The 26346-nt window shown below is 35.3% G+C and overlaps 3 protein-coding genes across 3 annotated transcripts; 1 reads left to right on the top strand and 2 right to left on the bottom strand.

Moving 5' to 3' along the window:
* Positions 1–7057: 7057 nt before the first annotated feature.
* On the top strand, positions 7058–8514 carry LOC134252976 (putative nuclease HARBI1). Its single transcript, XM_062735504.1, has 2 exons — positions 7058–7385; positions 8022–8514. The coding sequence occupies exons 1-2, from the start codon at positions 7058–7060 to the stop codon at positions 8498–8500; spliced, it is 807 nt and encodes a 268-aa protein (XP_062591488.1). The 3' UTR covers positions 8501–8514.
* Positions 8515–8600: 86 nt separating this feature from the next.
* Positions 8601–11474, bottom strand: LOC134252981 (myb/SANT-like DNA-binding domain-containing protein 4). The gene is made up of 4 exons (XM_062735508.1): positions 10847–11474; positions 9826–10009; positions 8920–9004; positions 8601–8797 (listed from the first exon to the last, which is right to left on the bottom strand). Exons 1-4 carry the CDS (start codon positions 11256–11258, stop codon positions 8603–8605), a joined length of 876 nt encoding a protein of 291 aa, XP_062591492.1. The 5' UTR covers positions 11259–11474; the 3' UTR covers positions 8601–8602.
* Positions 11475–18973: 7499 nt separating this feature from the next.
* On the bottom strand, positions 18974–22458 carry LOC134252975 (toll-like receptor 4). The gene has a single exon (XM_062735503.1). The coding sequence runs from the start codon at positions 22424–22426 to the stop codon at positions 19922–19924; it is 2505 nt and encodes an 834-aa protein (XP_062591487.1). The 5' UTR covers positions 22427–22458; the 3' UTR covers positions 18974–19921.
* Between the last annotated feature and the right edge of the window lie 3888 nt (positions 22459–26346).

Raw genomic sequence — 26346 nt, 5'->3', positions numbered from 1 at the left:
TTGTTGCAAATATTTCTGTGGACGGAATTATTGGACTTGATTTTCTCAAGAAATACAATGGGCTGATAGATCTTCAAGAGAGTTCGCTGCGATTAAATTATGAGACATGCCCATTTTCCTGGGAAGGCACACTAGGTTGTTACAGGGTCACTGCAGCCAGTAATATTTGCATACCACCGAGGAGTGAAATAATTATTTCAGCCAATGTTACGGGAAATAATAACTATGGAGGAGCTGATTACTTAGTGGAACCAGAACGAAAATTTATTGAGAAAGGGTGTGCGCTAGTAGGACGCACTCTCGTTAAAGGTAGCGATAAGATACCAGTTTGCTTAATGAATGTCACTAATGATATGCAACAGATTTTTCAAGGAACTCTGATCGGGAAAATGACAGCTGTTGAGGAGAGACCAAAATCGCCATTTTATCCTCAGGGTTTAACCAAAGAGCTGAGAGGTGATCTGAAAGATTTGTTAGACAGATGTAAAGGTAATCTATTACCAGAGCAAGTGACAAAAGTTGATAACTTCCTACGTAAAAATCAGTTTTTGTTCGCAACTTCTAATTATGACTTAGGACAGACCAATGTGGTGCGCCACAAGATAAACACGGAGCAGGCTAAACAACCTATCAAGCAAGGTCTTAGGCGAATTCCGATTCATCTAACTCATGAGGTAGATGCACAGGTTAAGGAAATGCTCGAAAAGGATGTAATAGAACCTTCAAACAGTCCCTGGGCATCGCCAGTAGTTCTTGTACGCAAGAAAGACGGCACAATGCGCTTTTGTGTAGACTACCGTCGATTAAATGAGGTGACCACAAAGGACGCTTATCCTCTTCCAAAAATTGATGAGGCTTTTGACCACTTATCAGGACACGAGATGTTTTCTACGCTTGATCTGAACAGTGGTTACTGGCAGGTTAGTATGGAGGAGAGTGACAAGCCGAAGACTGCATTTGTGACACGACAAGGTTTATTCCAATTCAAGGTTATGCCCTTTGGTTTATGCTGTGCGCCTGCGACGTTTGAGAGACTTATGGAAACCGTTCTTGCAGGACTCCAATGGGATAAGTGTTTAGTATACCTTGATGACATTATTGTTGTAGGCAAATCATTTGATGATATGCTTGAAAACCTGCAACATGTTTTTCAGAGATTGCATCAGGCCGGCTTAAAGTTAAAGGCCAAGAAATGCAATTTATTTGCCAGCAAGGTATCCTATCTGGGACACATTATTTCAAAAGACGGAATTGCAACCGACCCAGAGAAAGTGAAAGCAGTAGCTGAGTGGCCAATGCCAAGTACTGTGACTGAGTTAAGATCTTTCCTAGGTCTTTGCAGTTATTACCGGCGCTTTATAAAGAATTTTGCATCAGTTGCCAAACCATTGCATCGACTCACAGAAAAGGGAAGGAAGTTTCTGTGGAGTAAAGAAGCCCAAGAAGCATTCGAAGTGCTGCGCAACAAACTGATAACTGCGCCAGTATTAGCTCTACCAGATGTAACGAAGCCATTCATTCTGGATACCGACGCTAGCAACGAAGCGATCGGTGCGGTATTATCTCAAAATATTGATGGTAAAGAACGTGTTATAGCGTATGCTAGCCGTACATTGTCCAAGTCAGAGAGAAAATATTGTGTGACACGCAAAGAACTTTTGGCCGTTGTCCATTTTATTAAGCATTACCGCCACTACCTCTATGGTAAACAGTTTCTTATTAGAACGGACCATGGGTCATTGCGATGGCTTTTAAGATTCAAAAACCCAGAGGGTCAGTTGGCTAGGTGGCTGGAAGTGATCAGTACCTATGATATGAAAATAGAACACAGACCCGGTAAAAAGCACGGTAATGCAGACGCGCTGAGCAGAATACCTTGCGCTCAGTGTGGGTTTGATGCTCCATCATTGGAAAATGCTGAGTATGATATGAAAGTTGAACCAGCTGTACGAACTCTACAGTCATCGGATATACAAAGTGACGACATGGATTATAGTCTGCAAGAGGCTCAGGAGCAATGTAGAGACATTAAGCTTGTAAAAACATGGGTCGAGAAAGGTGAGCGACCAAGTTTTAGCGATATGTCTATGCATGGTTACGTAGTGAAGTCTTTGTGGAATCAGTTTTCTAGACTTGCTATAGAGAATGGATTGCTCATGCGCAAGTGGACTCTGCTTCGTCCCAACAAAGAAGTTTATCAAGCTATCATACCAGACCAAGAGCGCAGACGCGTCTTGGAAATGTGTCATGATAACCAGACGTCAGGACACTTGGGGGTTAACAAAACGATAGCTAAGATACGGCAGAGATATTACTGGCCTGGATTTCAAAAAGATGTCTACCAGTATGTTACAGGTTGTGACAAGTGTACGAGACGTAAAAATCCAAACCCTAAACAAAGAACCCCAATGCAGATTACCGGATCAGGTATGCCAATGGAAAGAATTGCCACAGATATACTGTGTGAGCTACCTGAGACTGATAGAGGAAATCGCCACATTTTGGTTGTGTCAGACTATTTCACCAAGTGGACAGAGGCATTCGCTCTGCCAAATATGGAAGCTGAGACGATTGGACGCACTATGGTGGAACAGGTATTTGTCAGATTTGGTATCCCCTTTACCATTCATTCGGACCAAGGTCGACAATATGAGAGCAAGCTCTTTCAAGAGATGTGTCGGTTACTTGGGATTAAAAAGACCCGTACAACACCCTATCACCCGAAGTCAGACGGGATGGTGGAGCGCTTTAACCGCACATTGCTCTCTATGTTAAGCACTTACGTTCAGGAAAATCAACGTGACTGGGATTTGCATCTTCCGTATATACTTATGGCATATCGTTCTACAGAACATGACACCACTAATTTCTCGCCAAACATGCTAATGTTGGGACGAGAAGCGACCACCCCATTAGAGTTGATGTATGAAATGCCTCCAGATATTAAGGATATTCCAACAAGTCAATGGGTTTGGGTGTTGCGTGAACGATTAGAGTCAGCTCATAAGTTGGTCAGAGAAAACATGCAAGGTGAAATGCAGCGCCAGAAAAGGTACCATGATACCAAATTAGCATGGTCATCCTTTAGTCCCGGAGAAAGAGTTTATGTATTCTTCCCTACAAGAAAGAGCGGTTGTTCTCCGAAGTTAACATCGTTTTGGAGAGGGCCTTTCTTAATTGAAGACAAATTGTCAGATATTTTATATAAGGTTGCATGTGGAGCAAAAGGCAAAAGCACTATTATTCACTGCGATCGCTTACGGAAGTGTAAATCACAGATACTTCAAAGAGAGAAGGATATCAGTAATTCCAATAGTCAAAACAATGCGGAAGATGATACTCAAGAGTGTCTTGTAGAAGAAAATGAAGATCAGTATGATATTGCTGAAAACCCTAGCGGTTGTGCTTCAGATAGGCCAAGGCGCATTAGAAATGCACCTGCGTGGCATGACGACTTCATTGTTGAATACAAATTATAAGCTGTCAGTACAACTAAGGATTAGTGTAGCGCAATTTCATTATATGTTTAGTTTTTTTTTAGAATATTTTATACTCAGGATTTTGTTTTTGTGATTTTTGCAGATCATGGCAAACACCAAGACCACTAAAAGAAAAGAGGGTCACCTTTGTCCTATGTGTTCTCAAGAGATTTGGTGAAGAATCAGAGTGGGAGAAACATGTACTTGAGTGTGGGAGATAGCGCAGACAGAAACGGTTTGAATGCAGTCATTGCGACTATGCTACAAATAAGAAGAGCGACATGGTCAGACATTGTAAAACTCGACATGGTGGATTCGCTCAGGTGGACAGTGAGAGTGATTGGGAGCAGTTGGATCCCGGGAATCTATCGGATGTTGTTGGTGAAGCCACAGTGGCTGGGACTTCCCTTCCTTCTTCCGAAGTGACGCAGAGGATACCAACGATACCGGCTCCTGTACACACTCCATAAGTCAAGAGATTATTGAGCAAGCGTTCGTTAGTTCCTGATGCTCCTGCTACATTCCAGCATCCCATGACGACTGTGAAAGAACATGCAGCTCCTTCGGCAACAGTATCAGCGGCATCGTCGACTGATGTCCAGGATTGTAGTGTCGAGGATTCCATCCGTTCAGTTGGTGTCGACAAAGGTACACAGACTCTTCCCACAGAGCAGATGACAGAGGCTACTCAGACTGAAGTGACCAAGAGAAGACGTCTGGATCGGTGTCAGGAAACATATCAAAAGGATGGAAAATCTGTAGTAGAGACCCATGAGGAAGAACTCTGGTTTTAGTGGTTAAAACTGTAGATATGGCAAATAACATTGTAAATTTAAGTAGAGAGCTTAGTATGTTCAAATCTTTATGGAATATGTACATAGTCAGGAAGACTATTGCATGGTGTAAATAATAATGAACATATGTAAAATTGTACGCCTTTAGTTTTTCTTTATTGAGGAATGCGAGACGCATTTCCTGGAGGCGTGGGTAGTGAAGCCAAAACTGTAATCGAGATCATATTATCCTTTCATTTCTCGGTAGTTGCACTGACTTCCGGTTTCTTGGTTCCTTTGGGTTCTCCGCAGGTCATGTGACCTGTTGTAGGTATAAATAAGGAGACAATCGGTTGTTTTAGTCAGTCTGTTGCTGACAGCCGAATTGGAGAGTCTGTTGTTGACGGCTGATGAGAGAAGATCGCCAGAACAGAAGTCAAAGGTGTAAGTACTTCAAGGGAAATCTTGGTGAAATAAAGTCTTACGTGTCTGAAATAGACTTTCGAGGCTTTGGTTTGTTTTTATATTGTACCTTGATACACTTTGACTGAAGATAAGAAGCGGACGCGCTTCAGTCTTTGGAAGGCGCACGCGCTTCCGAGAAACGAAGGCGTTAGTGTATATATTATTAATTTAAATTTGTGATTGAGAAATTTGATTATTCTTTAATTGTTCAGATAGAACAGCCGAATCCCATAAAAGAACCCGAAAACGTTACATTAATAACTCAGTTTTAAGATAATTACAGGATCAAATGTGAGAGCAATTTCAGTTACATGCATTTATCTCAAACGTGTTGGTGATACAGGCCGTTGGATAAACTTATGCTTTATCAACGGGTAGATGCTTTATCAATAGCACTTCCGGTTTTGACACGAACCCTCGCTTCAAGATTTTATTTTATTGAAACTTTTATTTGTGAAAATTGTTGCCCTTATAAAATGAATGATAAAGGGTAGCAATATCGTTAATAGCAAGATGTCAAAGAAGTGTCTTATTTTATCAAGGAACCCGTTGGCTATTTGAAGACAGATGTTACCCCCCCCCCCCCCCTCTTAGATCGTTTTCGGAGAAAGTAAAGCCTACATGTACCAGTTAAGTTGTTGTTATAAGACTCCTTTGACATCTTTAACAATGCTTTCTTATATTATACTACGTATGCCTACCTAGTAATGTAGGTGTAACTTACCATGGATCAGCAAACAATCTAGATGTAATAGTATTAGATTTGTATAATAAAGTTATAGAACTTACCAGGATTCGGTTGCACAAACGTTAGTTAAATTTAACTAGCTGTTAACTTTACGTTAACGCGGCGTTAAATTTAACGGCGAGTTAATTGGGTTGCACGAAAGTTAACTGACAGTTAAACGTTAGTTAAACTTCTCATTTAACTGACAGATTTAATTGAGGTATACAAGGTACATTAAATATTTAACTAATCATTAAAAATCAAAATGGCGAATTTGTTGTTATTTGGGAACGTGTTTGTGGAGAGGAAAGAGAGAAAATACAGAGAGAGAATAGAAATGTCAGACTTGAGTGACACTCAGATCCGATCCCGGTTCAGATTTCGCCGAGATTCGCTGGGTTTTATCTCAAACATGTTGCGAAACGACCTGCAAAGAGCAACAAGGCGAAGTCAGTCCATATCAGTGGAAATGCAGGTACTTTTTTTTTTCTTTGGGGACATGAATTATCATAACAACGATTATTTTTATATTGAATACTAAACATTTCAACAAGTATGTTACGACAGCTCAACCCAAGACTTGAAATAATTTGTACAATACCAAATATAAATTTTAGACATATGTACACAATTTATGAAAGTTTTGTTTATGCTTGTCAAACTTTCCTTTAGATGGAAATACGCACTGTATAAAAATATATATAATTTCATATTTAAAAATACCATATTGATGTAAAAAATCAAAATTTAACAATGTTAAAATGATTAAATTGAACAAAAATATTTCAAAGAAATTAACGCTCATAAAATTACGTCATTTTGATTATGACGTCATTAATTTATGCAAGAATGCCGATACTAGTGATAGCGTAAACACTAAACCGTAGTTAGATTCAACAGAAAAAAATAAATGCAGATTATATCAGGCCTGCTTAACACATATTTACCATATAGAAAATGTTTACCAAAAGTCCGGATAACGTTGACCCAACACTTTTTGTTTCAGTGTAAATAATGGTTATGTAGTATGCGTTGAAAAAAGAATTGTAAATTGCTACTGAAGAAAGTTGGGAGTTGACCCCCCCCCCCCCCAACCTCTGTTACCGACCAACCATTGTGCATAAAAAATAAGCTGAACAGAATTTCGATTTTAAAGCCATATATGGCGTAACTGATCAAAAAATTCATTTTTGAAAAATACAAAATTAAGTAAAGAAATATTGTTAATACATTTAAATTAAAACTTTTCATACTATTCTGAACACGGTGACATTGTTTCATCTATAGTAATACGATTTTATCTTCTCTGTAATGTGTTTTTTTTTTATTTTCTTCTGAGTCCAAATTAAATTGTGATATCTTTATGACGCAATTGACTTAGATTAATTTTGTAATTTACGGAAAAGTTATATCTTTATAAAAGTAGTGATACAAAAAATAAGTTCTTATAATTTTAGTTATTAATAAATAATTTTCATTGTACATACGCCATATATGGCTTTAAAAAGAATCCTTTTTTTTTAGTTTTTCAAGATTTAATTCAGATAAGTAGATCCTTTTTTTCAAAAACAATGTTACATCACTGGTAAACAATCAAAAAATCCTTGTAGGTTATGTTAGCTCTTCGTTTTTATGCCTCTGGAAGTTTTATGGAGGTGATAGGGGATACCATGGGGCTGGATAAGAGTACAGTAAGCAGAACCGTCGATCGTGTTACTGATGCACTCCTTGCACAGAAAGACAGATTTATAAAATGGCCAAGTCAAGAGGAAATTGCAAGATCAAAACAGAATTTCTTTGCAAGGGGAGGATTTCCAGGAGTTTTCGGCTGTATCGATGGGACACACGTCCGAATTCAGGCGCCATCGGAAGATGAGGCCGTCTTTGTTAACCGGAAGGGGTATCATTCCATCAATGTACAGGCTATATGTGACCATGAAGGTACATGAATTTAGTATTCATGCTTAAAAAACACTTCAGCAATATGATTATTGTTGATCAACTTCTCTAGTACAAGATCTGAGTAGGACTCCATCTCACCCCTCCCCCCCCCCCCCCAAAAAAGGGAAAGAAAATCCACATATATTTAATTTTTGAGCAGCGAGGTAAAAAAGAAAATCCGATCTACCAGGGGCTTGTCAAGATAACCCTTCTATACTTCATCAATACTTTATACACACACACACAGACACACACTCACACACCCACCCACACATTTATATATATATATATATATATATATATATATATATATATATTATATATACACGCGCGGGTTTTTTTTCATTCGTATAGAAACCAATTAAGCATAACATGATATTAAACATAAGCTTTCCAAATGAGAAAAAAAAAATCTTTAAGTAATATCCAACAACTTTTAATATTAATTGCTCCCTCCCCCCCCCCCCCCCGCCTTCTTTACATGACTTTGAGAAATTAAAGTAATCCATTTGTGTTAATTTTTCAATCTAAATCTAGTATGCTATGAGGATTTTTTAAAAGCATTTTATATACCATAGAATATTTTGTACTAGGGTTCAAAACATATTTTATGCCATGCTTTTTATACACATACAGGGAAATTCATAAACATTGACGCACGGTGGCCCGGAAGTACCCATGACAGCCACATTTTCCGGACATCTGAGGTCAGCTTATTCTTGGAAGCAAACCATCGTGGTGTTGAGGACGGCTATCTCCTTGGTGATAGCGGCTATGCCTGTTCTAGGTTTCTTATCACCCCGTACCTTCACCCAGCGAATCCTTCTGAGGAAGCCTTTAATGCAGCCCATTGTCGCACACGTAACACCATTGAGCGAGTATTTGGATGGTGGAAAAGAAGGTTCTATGTACTGCATAGCGAAATGAAGATGAAGCCGGCGAAAGTCTGCAGAATAATTGGCGCATGTGCAATTCTGCATAATATTGCATTGTCTCTAAAGGAAGAGATGGAGGACGATGATGAACAAGATGACAACCCTGCAGTTCAGCTGGTTTATCGTGGACCCGAAGATGGAAGGGCAATTAGAAACTTCATCACCAGAACCTATTTCTAAATTGAATCAACAGAAATCATTTTTGGAGTTAAAACTTTTATATATGTAGCTATAGATGAAAAATATATTATATTTAAACACTGTATAATACAACTGCTATTTTCATTCATCAGTGATAGCTTGTAGAGCTAGGAGAGCACTTTCATTCTGAGAGACAGTCTGTTTCAGGCATTCGATCTGTAGCGCCAGCTTGGTGTTTTGTAGCTCGATGTTCTGCTTCTCGAGGTCTGTCCGTTCCAGGTCTTTGACGAGTTTCATGTTCTGTAGTTCAAAGTTTTTTTTCTGACAGCACAAGACCTTGAGAATAAAACAGACTTTTGTTATTTGTCGTTTCTACTTTTTTCACTCATATATACTTATTTATATTATTCAAAAAAATATTTAATCAACATGCACTTGATTATTCAGCCCCTTCTTACCTCATACTGCATCTTCTGAAGTTGCTCAAGGGAGATTTTCCTTCTTTTTGCCGGTGCAGGTGCGGCCGGAGAAATATCGTCTTCGCTATAAATTGGAAAAAAGTAACGAAACTATAAAATCTATCTTATTATTACTGCAATATTTTATCATGAAAAGCCATCAGCAAAGTCATTTCAATTATTCTGCAAGTATCTAATCGCCTTCTCTATGTTTCTATAATATACATGTATGCATGGTCATGGGTGAAGGACGTTTTGAATCAATTTATAAATTAGCCAAACGTAAATTAAGAAATAACTATGGTTTTTATGCATAAAATTATCCCGCAAACCAATCGATTGATCATCGTCATGAAACAAAAAAAAAAATCTGACAATATTCCTTAAATTCACATATATTATGCTCTTGAATACTCCAATCCACGTGCTACAAGCCCCGCTTCTAGCTGTCTCTACCTGTCCCGCATGTTTTTTTTTTTTTACCGCGCCTACCGAAGAACCATGCAGCTACATTATGATTTGTGTAATAATAAAGTTCATTAAGAATTTGTATTTTTTTCTCGACAAAGACAATGGAAATGTTTATAAATTAAAATCTTTGCATGACATTTATCTTTTTAAGCATAAAAAAACGTAGAAAAGTAAATTGTAAGTAGACCTCGATCCACTCCCCTTCTTGTCAACTTTTTTTCTTTTAATCTTGTTGTGTATCATTTAAATATTCGTTCATTTTAAAATTAAAAAAATCGAGAATTTGATTAAATCTGTTATTGCATATCCTCTACCCTTACCCCTACCCCAATTTAAATTCTGTTTTTTGTTGGGTGGGGTGGGGTTGGGGGTGGGGGGTTACTGATTGTGATAGGTTTTATCTCGCGGACTTACGACAAAATTTGAAAATGGTACCTTGCTGGTTCACTCGCTGGTTCACTTGCTGGTTCACTCGCTGGTTCACTTGCTGATTCACTTCTTGATCCACATGCCGTCTGTGTTTGCTGCGTCACTGCTTGCTCCTCGCTTGAATCCTGTGTTGTCGACTCGGATGAGTTACACGAGGTAGTCGAGAAGGACTTCGAAGAGCAGGGTATATCTTATAAAACAGAAGATAGGGACATTTTTGCTGAAATTTTTATTTTAAAATTTCGAGTTTTTTATTGATTCGACCCCCCCCCCCACGTTTACCCTATCATAATTAATATATTTTTTTTGGGGGGGGGGGGGGCTTAAAGAATGCTTGATGGATACTACTTGTAATATAAATATTGTATTAAATCATGTTTTCTGTTAAGGGTAAGAAAGACCCCCCCCCTTGAATTACCAACTCCCCAAAGTGTGTGTAGTATCCAGCACCCTATTTAGTGCCCCACTTATGACGTCATGATTTCTGCATTGTCAATGAGTTTCCACGTTGTTGGGAAACCCACATTCCAAAAAAGGTTTAGCACAAGGATTATACTGTTTTGTGTTCTACAGATTCAACTACATTACTGATATATTTTATCTATGGATTTTACGCATGTTCCATGATTTAGCACTTTTAAAGGATAGCATAGGCCTAGTTGGAGCATCCACTGAGCACAGCTTCACGAAGTAAGTGATTTGCTAAATAAATTTTGAATTCAGGGTTTATAAGGATCAAGAAATCGTACGTAAGGTTTATCTTTTTTAATAAATCAGTCTGTTTACATTGAACATCAATTAGGCTTATCGAGTTTAAGTAAGTTCTAACTTGTAGGCCTAAGCTATCTGAAATATGACGTCATCATTTAATCGGCCGAATGTAAACAAGCATACGTATGTTAACATTTGAAGTCTATGCACTACAGATATTTCAGTTTAATAAAGCTATAAGATATTATATTTCAGAGATATAATAATGAACTTTTTACACATTTATGTCCTTTCTAAGTAAAATTCATCGTTATACCTGTTGTGCCTGGCATGGAGGACTCAAACCCCCCAGCAATCCCCGAGAAATTGGGCCTGTCTTTCATTAATTCAATAATCTTTTCCTCGGCGGCACTAGGGGGTTTGGGTGGGGGTCCACCGCCTGTTTTTCTCGCATGCTTACGGGCCTCCGTGAAGGTCTTCTTTGCCCCCTGTTGAAGATTCCCCCATTTAAACTTCACCTGCTCTATCGACCTACGGTGGACCCCCACCGCATTGATCAGCTCCGTCACCTCCGCCCATTTGCTGTTCTTCTTGGCATTGGTTATCAAATTGCTTTGCTTGGCCTTAAGTATTTCTTCGTTTTTTTCAACGAAATCTGTTAAAACAGAGATTTCGGCCAAAGACCAGTTACTGCTCCTCTCTCTCTTTACACTAGCAGTAGCAGACATTTTTTTTCTCGACGTATGTACGGGGACGCGCGCGTGCAGAACGATTTAACAGAGAGTTAACTAGAAAACGCCAATTAAATGTTAGTTAGCTAATTTATTTTTAATAGACTTTCGAACAACAAATTTTTAACTGTCAGTTACGTAACTCATCGTTAAAAATTTAACGGTTAGTTACGGCACTAACTTGGAATTATTTAACTAACGTTTGTGCAACCGAATCCAGAATATTTATTTTAACTTTTATTTAACTTATTAAAAACTTAGATCCACTCCTTAGTTCTCCCTTACCTGTATTACCTGCACATATTTGTATATATCCCCCAGGGCATTGATCAGGTATTTTGGAAGCGGACATTGTTATTTTGGGTTTTATTGGTCATTGTTTTGAAAGGTCGGATTCTATTGGTTTTCTTGGTTGGTCTGGACTTTTCCCGCTTTGTATGAGTATTCTTTGTTCTATGGGTTGATCAGACCAGACCTTTATTTAGACCTATATACATAGACTTGAGACTGAAGATTTTCCTTCTGTGGTAAGTTACTAATATTTTCTTATTTTAAATGTTTATCCTATAGTATGCAAAAGCTATTTCCATTTGCACTCATTACTAAATTGAATGAATTTGAGAGAAAGTTATTTTATGATGTATATTTATTATTGATTATGAGATCAATATGAAGTATTTTCTACAAGTAATTTGATGTTGATCAGATTATGTGTTTTTATGATGATCAAAGATATTTTTGATTATATTGTTCAAAGTGAGCAACTGGTATATTTTTAATAGATAATATTTTTAAATATTGTATTAAATTACAGATCACCATTCATATAGACATTTGTAATCCATACAATTAATTTCCTGGGAAAGCCTATTCCCATAGAATGGTGAGATTTATATGTTTTTAATCTTTGATACTTTTTATGATTATTTTGGGAGAAATATGTAAAGATTTATATATTCAAGAGTTATCTCCCTTTGATGATAATGTGTAAATTATAGAGGATGATAATCTAGGTATTATCTTCATGTAAAGTAATGATTGAACATGATGTGTGTGATATTTATATTATATTTATTGTTGTTTTATGATATTTACAGGGCTATCTATGTATATTCCATAAGTCACTCCACTGTGAATAAATATATTCAAAGAACCTGACAGGAGTTTGTGTGTCATTGCCATACCTCCTGTTACATAGACAAAGTCTAGGCCCCTAGCCTTGCCTGGCACGATTTGTACTGCCATCGTAAAAAGAGTTGATTTTCACGATCCCCATAGTCCTAACAACTTTCAGTCAGAAGTTCGTTTGATGTAAAGCTCCAGCAATTTTCACATGATGTTTTCAAAGACACAGATAGCAAATATTCTAAATTTTGAACTCGATCTACTTTCTCTCGACGCATGTAAACATCAACGGTGCTACGTCATCAAGTTATACGTCATCAATTTGATTTTGGCAGTCATTCATGTAGTTTCGCAGGGGAAGTCTCAAAGTTTTGTTAAAACGAAAGTCGTATGAGATAAATAGAACATCTATAATTGTGTGATTTGATATTGGCTTTATCCAACTCGTTGAAATGGTGTATATTCGCTCGGCAAGCCTCGCGAATATATACACCATTTCAACTCGTTGGATAAAGCCAATATCAAATCACACAATATAGATATCCTCTATATATTACAATGTAATCTTATAAATATGGATGTCGGGTCCCCAGAACCAACCAGTTCTTTGTTTACAATAAATGTTATAAGTATTTATTATGCTTCCTGTCAGTTTGTCTCTATATAACCCATACCCTACTATTCTCGCATAGTGTTCTATAGAGAATAATACATACCCTTTTCCATATCACATCCTGTATCAGCCCGAGACACCAATATCAGCCAGAGGGCCGAAGGCCCGAGGGCTGATATTGGTCGAGGGCTGATACAGGATGTGATGTGGAAAAGGGTATGTTTTATTATATTTATTACATACTTAGTAATAAAATACAGAACACATTTAGTTGAGAAGTAAATAATCATGCATGGACTTCTTACATACATGTACATAGTCTAATGTCTCATACGATTTGGGTTTGTCTCTACTTCTATTTCAATGCACTTGATCCGTAATTTAAAAATATTCTATAGTATTACATGTATTTGTAAAATAAGATTAACCTTATTTTCAAAAAGTTAAAATTAAGAGAATATGAACCCACCAAAAATTGTGTATGATCACAAGTACTGTTATTGTGGTTTAATTTACTAAGGGTGTGATATTGACGTCACAATAGCCGTATCAGCCCTGCAGGGCTGATATGGATTTGCAGGGCTGATACGGATATCAGCCCCGCAAATCCATATCAGCCCTACAGGGTTGATACGGCTATTGTGACGTCAGCCATATCGCATATGCAAAAAACCTGTATTTATTACTAAGTATGTAATAAAAGGATTTATATAGCGTAAGCATACTATGCCGAAATAGTGCACGGCTTCCATTTTTGAGGAAAATCCGACAACGCCCATACCGGGGAGCGAACTCACGACCCCACGATTGTCAGTCCGACGCGCTACCGATTACGCCACAGACGCCGTTATCAATAGTATTGTACTATAATATATATAAAATTAGTTTCAAATATTTTACACTTAAGATTAAAAATAAACAGAAAAATTCTTCTAAAATAGTTCCCTGCAACCCCCCTTCCTTCACTCAAATAATATTCTCTAACACTATATGTAGATTATACCTACAGCATGGAACGATCAAAATTTAAGAAAAAGATTATGACGTACATGTTGCATTAGGTGACGTCATAATAGAATAGATGAATGTTACAGGTGATGAAACACTGGGAAAGAAGAAAATATTGCCGTTTTTATACAGTAACAACAGTCAGCATAATAATAACAATAGTGTTGTGTTTTGCGTGCACTATGCCTAAATAGTAGTCAGGGTTTGACACATAGTGCACTCGCCTCCGGCTCGTGCACCATGTGTCAAACTCTGACTACTTTAGGCATAGTGCACGCAAAACACAACACTATTATATAAATATAGATATGGCACGCCAAATTCACAAAAAGGAAAAAATCATAGTTTCACAGTCGATAAACTAGGTTTACGACGTTTAGTTAACGACGTTAATCTATATTTTACATCTGTAAACTATAGTTAACGCGATAATCGATGTTTCACAACCGTAAACTATACTTAACACAATCATTTGCGATTGCAAAACATACGTTATCTGATAAATACAGTTTCAAGATTGTAAACTATAGCTTACAACTCTTAACTATAATTAACGATCGTAAATTATAGTTTACCGACGTGAATCTATGTTTATCAACAAAATCTATAGAAATTACCTTTTCAGCCTTTAATTACAACCGTAATAATTTTTGAACAATTTCATGCGTATTTTTTCCAAAAAAAAAATTTTTAGTTGAAATATTGAACATTATTTTTACAGACTCAAAATTAAAATCCACAGTCATATAAGACCATGAAAAACACATTAGCTCAAGTTTTCTTTCCAACTGGCGTCACATTTTTTCGTAAAAGTATATGTCTCTCACATCCTATGACTAACACTTTATTAATGAAAAAATGCCAGCTATGGTACTTTTCTGACCAATTATTATACCCCGTGCCAAAATGTTACGGGGGGGGGGGGGTACAGGCACGTAGCAGCTCGTGGAAGCGCTCCCCACACTTTTTTCCAAACATCTCTTTACTTTTAAATCATCTTCATTGAAAGACCACTGATAGCTTCCTCCCCCTTTCTGTTACAGTAAAGCCAAGCAAGGGTAAAGTCGTCTTGTATAAATAAAATTTGGTACTGAAGGAAGTGGGACCTACATTCCCCTCCTCCAACTAAATACGAGTTTCGTTTTTTTTTCTCTGACTTGCCCCCCCCCCCTTTCAAAAATGATGGTACGTCACTATTATATTTAATACTATTGACATGTATGTAAGGGAAGACATTCTTATTCTACTTTTTTTTATTTTAATAAGAGGAGGCATTGACTTGTTAAATAATATTGCAAGGATAAATAATCTATAAAATACATGTTATATCCGTAAAAAATACATTTTGTTGAACAATTAAATTCAGCTTTGACGAATTGTATTAAATTATCTGCTATTCTTTATTTAATTATTGGATATTGTTTGTTAATCAATTGTTTGTCCTGTTCAAACCAGATATACAGGGAATATACTGTTTTCCCCGCCATATTTATACAAACACTATTCAACACGAGATGTTTTATTTAGATCACTAGAGTTCAATCAGTGAGCATGCGCATATTTAACACTAGTGCGACACGGGTTGTCTTAATCGAATACACTCTAAAAGTAGCGACGGCGTCACGTGATGGATTTATTTAAAAATAGCTATTTTTCTTTCCTTGTAGGATAATAAATAATTATAATTTGATAACTTTGTAACGCGTTTAATCTTAATGGTGTAATTAAGGTCTTCCGTCTTCACGGAAGACCTTATAGTGATTCTATTGTTTCTTATTATTATTAAGGTCTTCCGTCTTCACGGAAGACCTTATAGTTATTGCTCTGTTTCTTATTATTATTATTATTATTATTTTTCTGACACGATTTCTCGACAACTACTGGATAGAATTACATGAAATTTTCAGGAAAGATGTGTTGTAAGATACTCTTGAAAGTTCCTAGACAGTTTTTGGAAATTCCTCTCTGGTGCCAAGTTTTGGACCATTTTCCTGATTTTAAAACGACATTTTGTCCACGATTAAACTCAAAAACGGTAAAAGATATCAATGTGAAACTTTCAGAGTTTATAGATGATGATCAATACTTTCCAGGACGCAACTTTTTGTTCGTTGTCAGTACTTCCTGTCGCTACCGGAAGCCAATTCAAAAAGTCCAAATTTTCAACTTTCTTTGTTTTTCAATATTTTTCATTTATTTTTGAAATATTAATAGAGACACTTCTATTGATGCTTACTATATAAGTTGTTTTAATATTGGTTAATCTGAGCTCTAGATATTAATATTTGAAAATCTGAAGCGGGCCCAAGATGGCGGCTGTCTCTGTCAACTCCGACATTTCGCGAGTAGGGGCTTATGGAGGCAGCTGAGCGTTTGATTAAACCATTCTGACATAAGGATACATGAAATGCAAAAAACTACTTGGACTCTCACGTAGAAGTACGTTGCAATTCAGTGTCAATCACTGCTTTAGTGTTACTGGGCTAGATACGGTATGTAATGTGTACAATGTGTTAAATATACTTTCCTAACGCCGAAATAAAATAAAGGTGATAAGAATGTTTTATTTAATTAATTTCATTGAAGCTATTGCACCTCTTTAATAGATCAGTACAAAGAAAAGGTGCGAATATTTACGCGTGGCGTATGACACGAAATTATGAATAGTGTCCCGCCTTTTATGATTCTTAGACAGGTGTACTGTTGCAAAAGTATACACAAGTATATTTAAAGCAGTATTCCCAATAGCTAAATGGTTCGCGCGTTGGGGAGAAAATAGAAAAAAGGCGCTTTCACGTTGGCGACCTGGATTCACTCCTCCTTGTGATCAAAATTTTTAATCACTTTTTAGTTCGATTTTACAAGTTTTTTTCCTGAATCGGACGGAAGACCTCTCGTTGCTCGCAACGAGATCGTATCTAGTTATTATTATTATTATTATTTTTCCGTACACCGAATTTTGTGCACGCGATTTCTCGAAGACTACTGGGTGGATTTTCATGTAATTTACAGAAATTATGTGTTATTATCTGAAGTTATTTTTTCCGAGAGATTTTTTGAAAATTCTCTTCTGGTGCCAAGTTACGGGACATTTTCTGAATTTAAAATGAGATTTTGTCTACGGTTAATCTCAAGAACGGTAGAAGATATAAATGTGAAACTTTCAGGGATTATAGATCGTGATATATACTATCCAGGACGCGACCTTTCGTTCGTCGTCGTTACTTCCTGTCGTTAGGAGAAACGAATTAAAAAAATTGTATTTTCTAACTTTTTTGTTTTTCTATATTTTTTATTTATTTTTGGAATACTAATAGAGACCCTTCTATTGATGCTCACTATATAAGTTGTTTGAATATTGGTTAATCTGAACTCTAGATATTAATATTTGAAAATCTGAAGCGGGCCCAAGATGGCGTCTGCCTCTGTCAACTCCGCCATTTCTCCAGTAGGGGTTTATGGAGGCAACTGAGCGTTTGATTAAACCATTCAGACATAAGGATACATGAAATATAAAAAACTACTTGGACTTTCACGTAGTAGTACGTTGTAATTACGTGTCAATCTTAAAACTTAATTTTTCGTTTCACTGCTTTAGTTTAACTGGGCTAAATACGATATGTAATGTGTACAATGTGTTTAATATACTTTCTTAACGTCGAAATAAAATAAAGGCCATAAGAACGTTTTATTTATTCAATTTCATTGAAGCTATCACACTTATTTAATAGATCAGTCCAAAGAAAAGGCGCGAATATTTACTCGTGGCGTTTGGTGCGTAATTATCAATAGTGGCCCGCCTTTTGTAATTCTTAGACAGGTGTACTGTTGCAAATTTATACACAAGTATATTTAGAGCAGTGCTCCCAATAGCTTAATGGTTTGCGTGTTAATAGATCACGTAGTAATTACGTTACAATTCTGTGTCAAACTAAAGATTTATTCCAGGGTCTTCTCAAATGTCTTCTGTAACTGGTTTTGGTTGGTTCTCAAAGTAGAAAAAGAAAAGACTAAGTGTGCAAATGAGAGATACCTATATTATCATTTGTTTTGCAAGACGGAAAAACAGATCTTAAATCATAGTTAAAAGTTATAGTTTTTCAAGAAACAATATCGATGCATGTATAGAGTAAGTATAAAACGTATAACCACTGTTTTTCCCATGCACACTTGTGTGATATTAAACGAATAGAAAAGACAGAAATAAGAAAACCATTTTAATAAAATCGTCTAATGGAGTTTATATTAACATTCTTTTCTCAAAGATCTGAATCAAGTTATTGAACATAAATGGTATCTGATTCCTTGACTGTCGTAGAGCGAGGCATGTTTTTCGGCGAAACATTTCAACCTTTTTATGAAAGTATAACTAATCGGCATAGTACATTTCTGAGAGGCATAGTACATTTCTGAGACGGGAAATAAAAAAAAAATTAAATTATAGTCATTTCACTGCTTTTGTGTTACTTTTCTATAGAATGTGTTTTATGTGTTAAAAATATTTTCTAAACCTTGAAATGTAGGCTATGAGAACATTCTTTTTTCTTAATTTCATTGAAGCTATCACACCTATTTAATAGATCAGTCCAATGAAAAGGCGCGAAGATTTAACGTGGCGTTTGGCGCGAAATTATGAATAATGGCCTGTCTTTTATAATTCTTAGACAGGTGTACTGTAGCAAAAGTATACACAAGTACATTTAGAGCAGTACTCCCAATAGGGTAATGGTTAGCGCTTTGGGGATAAAAGGGGGAAAAGCAGATTGGATTTTCACGCTGGCGACCTGGATTCAATTTGTGACCAAAATTTTTAATCACTTCTCAGCTCGACTTTACGAGTTTTTTTTCCAGAATCGGACGGAAGACCTCTCGTTGCTCGCAACGAGATCGTTTCTAGTTAACAGTATTTTCGTAACTTTTATTGAAAAACAAATTATATCAATTTCCAATCGTATTTTAACTGGTGCAAGTTATAGCGTGTATACTTTTAAGGATCAAAGCGTTAAAATATACTTTTCATTATTTTTTTCCAAATACAAGGTAGAACGTTTGAACTGCTGATAAATAAGTTTTAAAATATTTTTTTTATGCTACCGGAGCAAATATATATCTATGAAGATAATGAGTTGAAAGGAAAAAAATCAAATGAATGTCCCTCTCTGGTACCCCTTTAGTTTTTCGATTGTTAGAGGTACCTGTCCTATTTTTATTTATAGTTCTGAAAATAATTTCACCTCTGTCATTTGTTCATTATTTTGCCAGATTTGGGAAACTTTTAAGAATTCTTTTTCTTCTCTATTGGAAGAGATGTTTCAAGATTCATTTTTTAGCATTAAAGCATTTCGGAACAAAACATTATGGAAGATGCACCGATGTTTCAATGTTTACGTGATTGATGTAAATGTTGAGAATGCTGGAGCGGATCTCATACAGAAAAACGATTTCCTTTCCAACATTTTGATAAAACCCTCGTGTCTTACACCTAACTTTCACGTTGTCTCGTATTAGTATATCAAAATTACATTTATTCATCCGCATTCGATATTTAAAAAAAACACTAAAATGTCTATGCTTCGATTAACATTACATGTTGGAAATAAATCGATTAGAGACGTATATATAGGGAAATAGCTAGATGTAGCAATGAAACGGGGTCTCAAATTCTAAATAGGTCTACATTTAAATTAACAGTGGACTAGAAGAGTCAACTTGAAAAGTCAGAATTAAGTATAAATAAATGAAATAAAATTACAATGTTCAAGAACCAATATAAAAGCTGGACTTGTAAAAACGTAAATTATGTTATGACGTTATCACTCTGTTCTACAAAAATTGCCATAGGGATCTTTTGTTGTGGTGGCAGTAAAATGTGTTTTGAAATAATATATTCCATACACAAGTTTTTTTTTTTAAATTAATCATTCTTTAACATTTTGATCAGTTTCTCCCAAAAGTCATCAAAAGCACAGGATTCTTCGGGATATTCAATAAAACAGTCCTTCTTCACAAGACTCATCACTTTACTGGGATATCCACTGTTGTACACTTCCGGTAACAAGATCAAAATAACAAAATCTGTGTTTCCACGATCCTTGATTTCCTCCACTTTAGCCATGTTGAGCTCATAGTCACGCCATTTTGATTTTAAATATCTTTTGGAAACAATACAAAGAACCTTTTTACTTTCATGAATTCCAGTCATAATAGAATCCACTTTAGACAAGCCTGGGAGATAATCCCTGTCTCTTACAAGAAGTCGTAATCCAGCGTTGGTTTCAAGCCGGGGTATGACATCTCTCCGTACAAATGTTCTCTCCATGCCAGCATAAGATAGGAAGACATCATATTCATAGTTTAAATCAGTAGAATTATAAACATTATGTTTGTTCCCAACTCGGAATTTTAGTTTAGTTTTGTAAATAACATAACGAATCTTCCACCTGTTCCTAACCAACAAAACTCCTGTTAACAAGCTTATACATACAGCAAGTGAAACAGAGCCTGCTATATACCAAGTCAAAAATGATCTACAGTTCTTCTCTAAAATAGAAATGGACCGATCCAGATTTTCAAATGAAAATTTCAGTTTTTCTGGCGAGCACTGATATTGCTGAATATTTACAAAATTGGCTCTATTGATCCTTAACCAATTAAGAAATTTTTCATTATCACAGGAACAGCCTAACAAATTACCGGAAAGATCTACGATTAACTTAGATCTTTGAAAGGCATTCTCCAAATGTTCGCGCGTTTTTTCATCAAAAGATCTTATCCGATTATCTGATAGGTCCATCAATAATAAATTTGTCATATGATCAATTTTTAAATTCCATCTTGATATCTGGTTGTCACTAATATTTAAATATTTTAACCTCGAAGAATTTTTCAGCAGCAAGTTTGGAAGTTTGGAAATTCTACAGAACGAAATGTCTAAGTTCTCCAGGGATAAAAAAGACTTGAACGTTTCTCCCAATACATCCTTCTGCAGATCTTTGCCAATGTCATTGTGGGATACATTTAAATTCAGGACTTGTCCTCCATCATTAATTATGTATGGGGAAAAATGGGAGATAAAATTGTTGGAAATGTCCAATGTTATTTTGGTATTCGTATGTTGAAAATAGAGAGGGCCTTCCAAATAGTACACGAAATTATTCCGTAAATTTATAATGCGAAGACTCGGTGCAGAGATAAACTTTTTATTAACCTGCCAATAAAGTCGACTAGAGTAAGCATATATTTCTTCAAGATTTCTTGGAAACATAACAGTCACGTTCGTACTAGTCCCGATGTCTTTGGGAGTTTGGTGATTTGTTACTTCTTGGCAACTGGAAAGAACATCGTTACAAAATTCAGTCTTTTCTCTACAATCATTTCCAATACCATCAAAGTCCCTTGGTGGATACTTCTGAAAGCTCACATTATATACTCGCAAATTCTCAAGCGTGCTAAATTCTAGATAATATTGCCCAGTTGTCAATTTGTTTTCGGCCACCGATAATATCCTTAAGGGTTTTGGAAGATTTCGTAAAACTCCACGAGCAAAATTTTCCAATCGGTTACTGGCAACATTTAATTCGGTAAGGTTAGTGTCTTTGAGAGAAAGAAGATGATGACATTTTATTTCTGTTCCAACTCCAGCTCCACAATTAATTCCATTAATATTTAAAGATTTTATCCTAGTTTTGTTCAAATTATATGTTACATTTGGCAGGGACGCAAACCCTAGCTGGCGATTGTAGGAAATATTAAGATGTTGTAATTCTAGCATGTTGCTGAATGCTCCCTTATCAATATCCTTTACATTGCAGTAGGATATATCCAAAACCTCAAGGAATGGAACATTTTTAAACATTTGCGAATCAATATGATTGAGATTACAAGTTCCTACATTTCCCGACATATCTAAAACTTTAAGATTCCTTAAACGCAAGAAACTCTTTCCAAATTTTGTACTTGCTATCCCATTCATTTTTATTATTGAAAGAAAGGATAAATTTGCAAAACCATCTCCTGGAAAGGCCATGTTATATTGATTGCCACTGTTTCCTTTTATGTTCAGTACTTCTAACGCCGACAGTCCTTTAAAAAGGTTCTCGAAATTTGAATATTTTAACTGATTTCCCTCTAGGTTCAGAAACCGAAGTCTTGCTAAATGTTCGAACGGATTTCCATCAACAGTCGTAAAGTTATTATCAGATAGGTCGAGAGATATAATCTTTTCTGGAAGTTTTATACTCTTTGACTCGATAGTCCTGATCTTGTTTTTACTGAGGTCTAACCAAGTGATGCTGTCATTCATAACTGGTATTGCAGTAAGATTCCGTTGTGAACAATCCACACGAATTCCATTCTCGTATGAAAAACAATCACACTCAATACTACTAAACCGACAAGAAACAGTCTTCCCCACAACCATTTGCAAAACGGCTATTAATATGGTCACGGAAAACCATATAAGATTTTGTACTCTGTTATTCATAGTAAGAAAATTCCGTAACTTCTCTGTGTTTTAAGAGTATAAACTAAGTGATATATTACTATAATTCTGTAACTTAACCGTAAAAGATGTTTATATGGATGGAAAAAAAAATCATCAAGGAAGCTTAAATTATGTAATGTTGTACAAGTAGTGCGAACACTTCATTTTGTGAAAGTTTTAAGAGCCATTCTCTGTAATGATTTGAAATTTTATATAGGAGCTGTGGCACGCATAGTCTCAGAATTTCTCCAAACTCTCTATGATAAAAGTCATTGATGCCCTAAACTGAAATCAGGCAAAGATTGGTTGCTATGTTTTATAGTTACCATGGCAACATGTCTTAAAGTTCGAAAAATGGCATTTTTTAACATGTTTAGAGCCCCATAGTTAACATTTGCGGCAAAGCAAATAATTGGCAATGACTGTTTCCAAAAGTTGAAGGTCAGATGTCTCAAATGCATGATAAACATGTTCGGTAAATCAACTATTACATACGTTACTATGGTAACAAAGTATTCAAAAGTAAAAAAAATATTCATTGAATTTTATAAAGTCATACACGTAAAAATAAAAAGCAATTATAGGATGAAATGTGACCAAATAATAGAAAAAAGAGCCTTGAAACATATACAAAGAACAAAATATGATTTTCATTTTGGTTGGCAATGGTTGCCAAGGTTTTTATACCACAGAGAGCCTTCAAAGTAACACTATGTATGTTTAAATCTGATCCTATCTTTTAAAAAAAGCACATTTCCTCATAACTAATGACCAATTTTATAAGATGTTAGTGTGCTCCAAGTTTTCCCATTTGAAAAAATTCAGATTAAATTCTTTAAATAGAGCGTTGCTATGGAAATAAGCAGAAAATATATGCTTAAAAACCTGAAAAATATTTTCTTTCCTTGGATACGTACCCTTAAATGTAGATTCCCAAAACTTTTATGATTGATATTTATTAACAGCTAACTTGACTTTTAATTTTGACTATCATCCAATCTCTAAGTGGATGCAAGAAGCTGGCAAACAGGGTTTAATGTTGATATAAAGTTAAAAAAATCAGACATTTTCCCTTCTTGGTAACCATAGCAACAGTGTTGTTTTATTCATCAAATTTTATCAATATGTGATATTCAACTTCAGTTCTAACAGACAAGTACTACTCAAGCTGACTCCTTTAATTTGTTTCTTGATTAAATGGCAATTTAATTCTTAATGCAGCGAAAAATAATTCACTTTTAAGCACTGGTACTTTGTTTCCATGGTAACACTACAAAGTAGCAATTATACCCAATTTTTGTTATAGTTTTGGTGTTGCAAGGTCCTTAATGATGCATATTTGCCAGTCTTGAATTTTCATGTTTTTCCTCAAGACAGTAGCATTAACCCAAACTTAGTTACTGGTTTTGCATGGTTACACTGTGTTACCATGGCAACCATAAAAGTTGTTTATAGAATAATATTGCTTATACTTATAAACTTAAGGTCAAACATTTTCATTGTTTTTCTTAAGTCGTTGATTGAGTTTGAGCATGTAACACCTACCATTAGTGAATACGGAGTGTTTTTCAGCACATTTCAGCATTTTAAATGTATTCCAAATGTACCCTTGGTTACCACTTACTTAGAGATATATTCTAAACAGTTTCTTTACAGTATAAGTGACATCAAGGTGTCATGTTTTTGTGAGAATGCTTTGTTTGCTTTTTCTAGTTTTTATTAAGCCACAGTCAAGACTTAAAGTGGCTGAAAATCTCGATTTTTCAAACTTTTCCGGCTGTTGCCATAGCAACCGAGACACATAGCAACGAAATTTTGTTTGATATTTGTTTCTGGTGTCAAGTACTAAGCAAGGGTGAAGTTTCATCAAAATCGGTGACCATGCGTGGCAACGAAGTTTAAGTGGTTACAGAGAATGGCTATTAATTTGATTTCATTTTCATAATTTTATCACAAAGGATTTATATTTGATTGAGATGTGTGTAAAATTAAAATGTGATTCGTAGAAAAAACGCTGAGGACAATTAGATATTACTCATATATAAGAGATAAAACAACAAAAAATGTTTGCTGTATTTGTATCTCTTTCAGCAATGTCAATACTAGTATTGACATTGCTGAAAGAGATACAAATACAGCAAACATTTTTTGTTGTTACAGTAATACGTTATTCAGTGTTTACTAGAACTAAAATAACTATTCTTTGTGTAATGAATGGGTAGACCTTAATATGCATTTTTCCCTACGATTATTTATTTTTTTAATGGAAGACTTGAGGAAGAAAATAGTTCAGACTTAATTTTGCAAGTGAAAACCGAGTAAGAACAGTCAGGGTTTACTGATGCAAAATATTTTCGTTGAATCACTTTCCAATGAAATGGCAATTCACACTCACAAACATTGTACTTGTAGCAAGAAACAGGATAGGACTACTTATGATTACAATTACTTGGAGAATCATCTCTAGATTTAAATGTCGATGACTAAGCACAAAAAGAGGAAACTCACTAATGGCAAAATGTTACAAAACCGATGAATCGTCATTTTGTGGACAGAAAAATTATAAATTTGATTACTTAAGAGAAGGTGTAAATAATTCATACTAAAAGATATAGGCAGACAAAAAAGGAATTATCAACAATTAATTACGAGAGAAACCACAAGATATACTAAGATAAGGTAACCATGTGTTTTTCAAATTAAGGAGTTTACTTTGAAACTATTTCTATTATTATTCCGGCAGATGTCCAAGAGAAATGCGTAGAAAATTGTTGCTTTATTTTATATATGTACCTTTTAATTTCCTTTTTATTACTGTACCGGAATCAAAAATAAACATAGATTGTCTACTCATAATTCTGCATCATCTTTTTCTAAATATAAATATCAAAGAATTCTGTACGATGAAATTCCTTACCTGGCCGTCTGTTAATAGTGATTTACTGTCACTGAATAAATATGCAAATTGTGAAATAAAAATAATCTTTGCGGTAACAATTATTTATTTTATTTATTTACGTTTCTTTGGTTATTTCACTATTTTCGATGAAAAGGATGTTTGTATGATCTGTCTTTAGATTAAGATAAGATATCAAAAACTTCTAATGAGTTTAATCTGTTTTTTATTTGCAAATTATTTTTTTCATTTTAAAATACTTTTTTATTAGTCCTTCTCCCTCTCGTGTCTTTATAAAAAGAGTTTAAAAACAATTTTTAATTTTCTTTTGAAACCTAATTTCTATCAATGATAATGAAGAAGGTAGAGTTTTGGCTTTATTGTGCCCGAAAAAAAATCATTAGTTAATCCTGCTATAATATTGTTAACGTCCTTTAACGTTTTTAATTTACCTGTTTTTTATCAGTTGGTTTTGTGACAGGAAAGATGTTTGATAACATAGACGAATGTTTGAATGCAAAGATTTCTTTGTCTTTAATTAAAGCGAATGTCACAATAGAAAAGAGGGAAACCCATGTGTTCTTCATTTTCTATCAGGAAATTAGATGAAGAAATGCTCAGACTTCAATATTGTTCAAAGTACATTACGCCACACACGTATGATGTCCTAATTCTCTATGGTGCTTACTCAAAGTTCACCTGCATCTGAAATTTACAAAAAAATTGAAAACAACGACTTGAATCAATGTAAAGAAGTATACTTTGTTTTGTAAAAAAAATGGCAGTCAAAAGTATGTAAAAGAACATGACAGATCTTATGAAACATGAGGAAGAAGTGAAAATAAATACCACGTATTAACTTCATTGCAACGTCAGTAACCATAGGTACTTGTGGATAGGACCCCCTCCGCATATTCAACTCCGGGGCGTTCTTGACATCTTTTCACAAATTATTTTTATT

The sequence above is a fragment of the Saccostrea cucullata genome, unplaced genomic scaffold (genome assembly GCF_032062105.1).
Source record: "Saccostrea cucullata isolate Sc308-1 unplaced genomic scaffold, CSIRO_AGI_Scuc_v1 ctg6757, whole genome shotgun sequence".
Lineage (NCBI taxonomy): Eukaryota > Metazoa > Mollusca > Bivalvia > Ostreida > Ostreidae > Saccostrea > Saccostrea cuccullata.
This window is presented reverse-complemented; position numbering and strand designations above follow the sequence as displayed.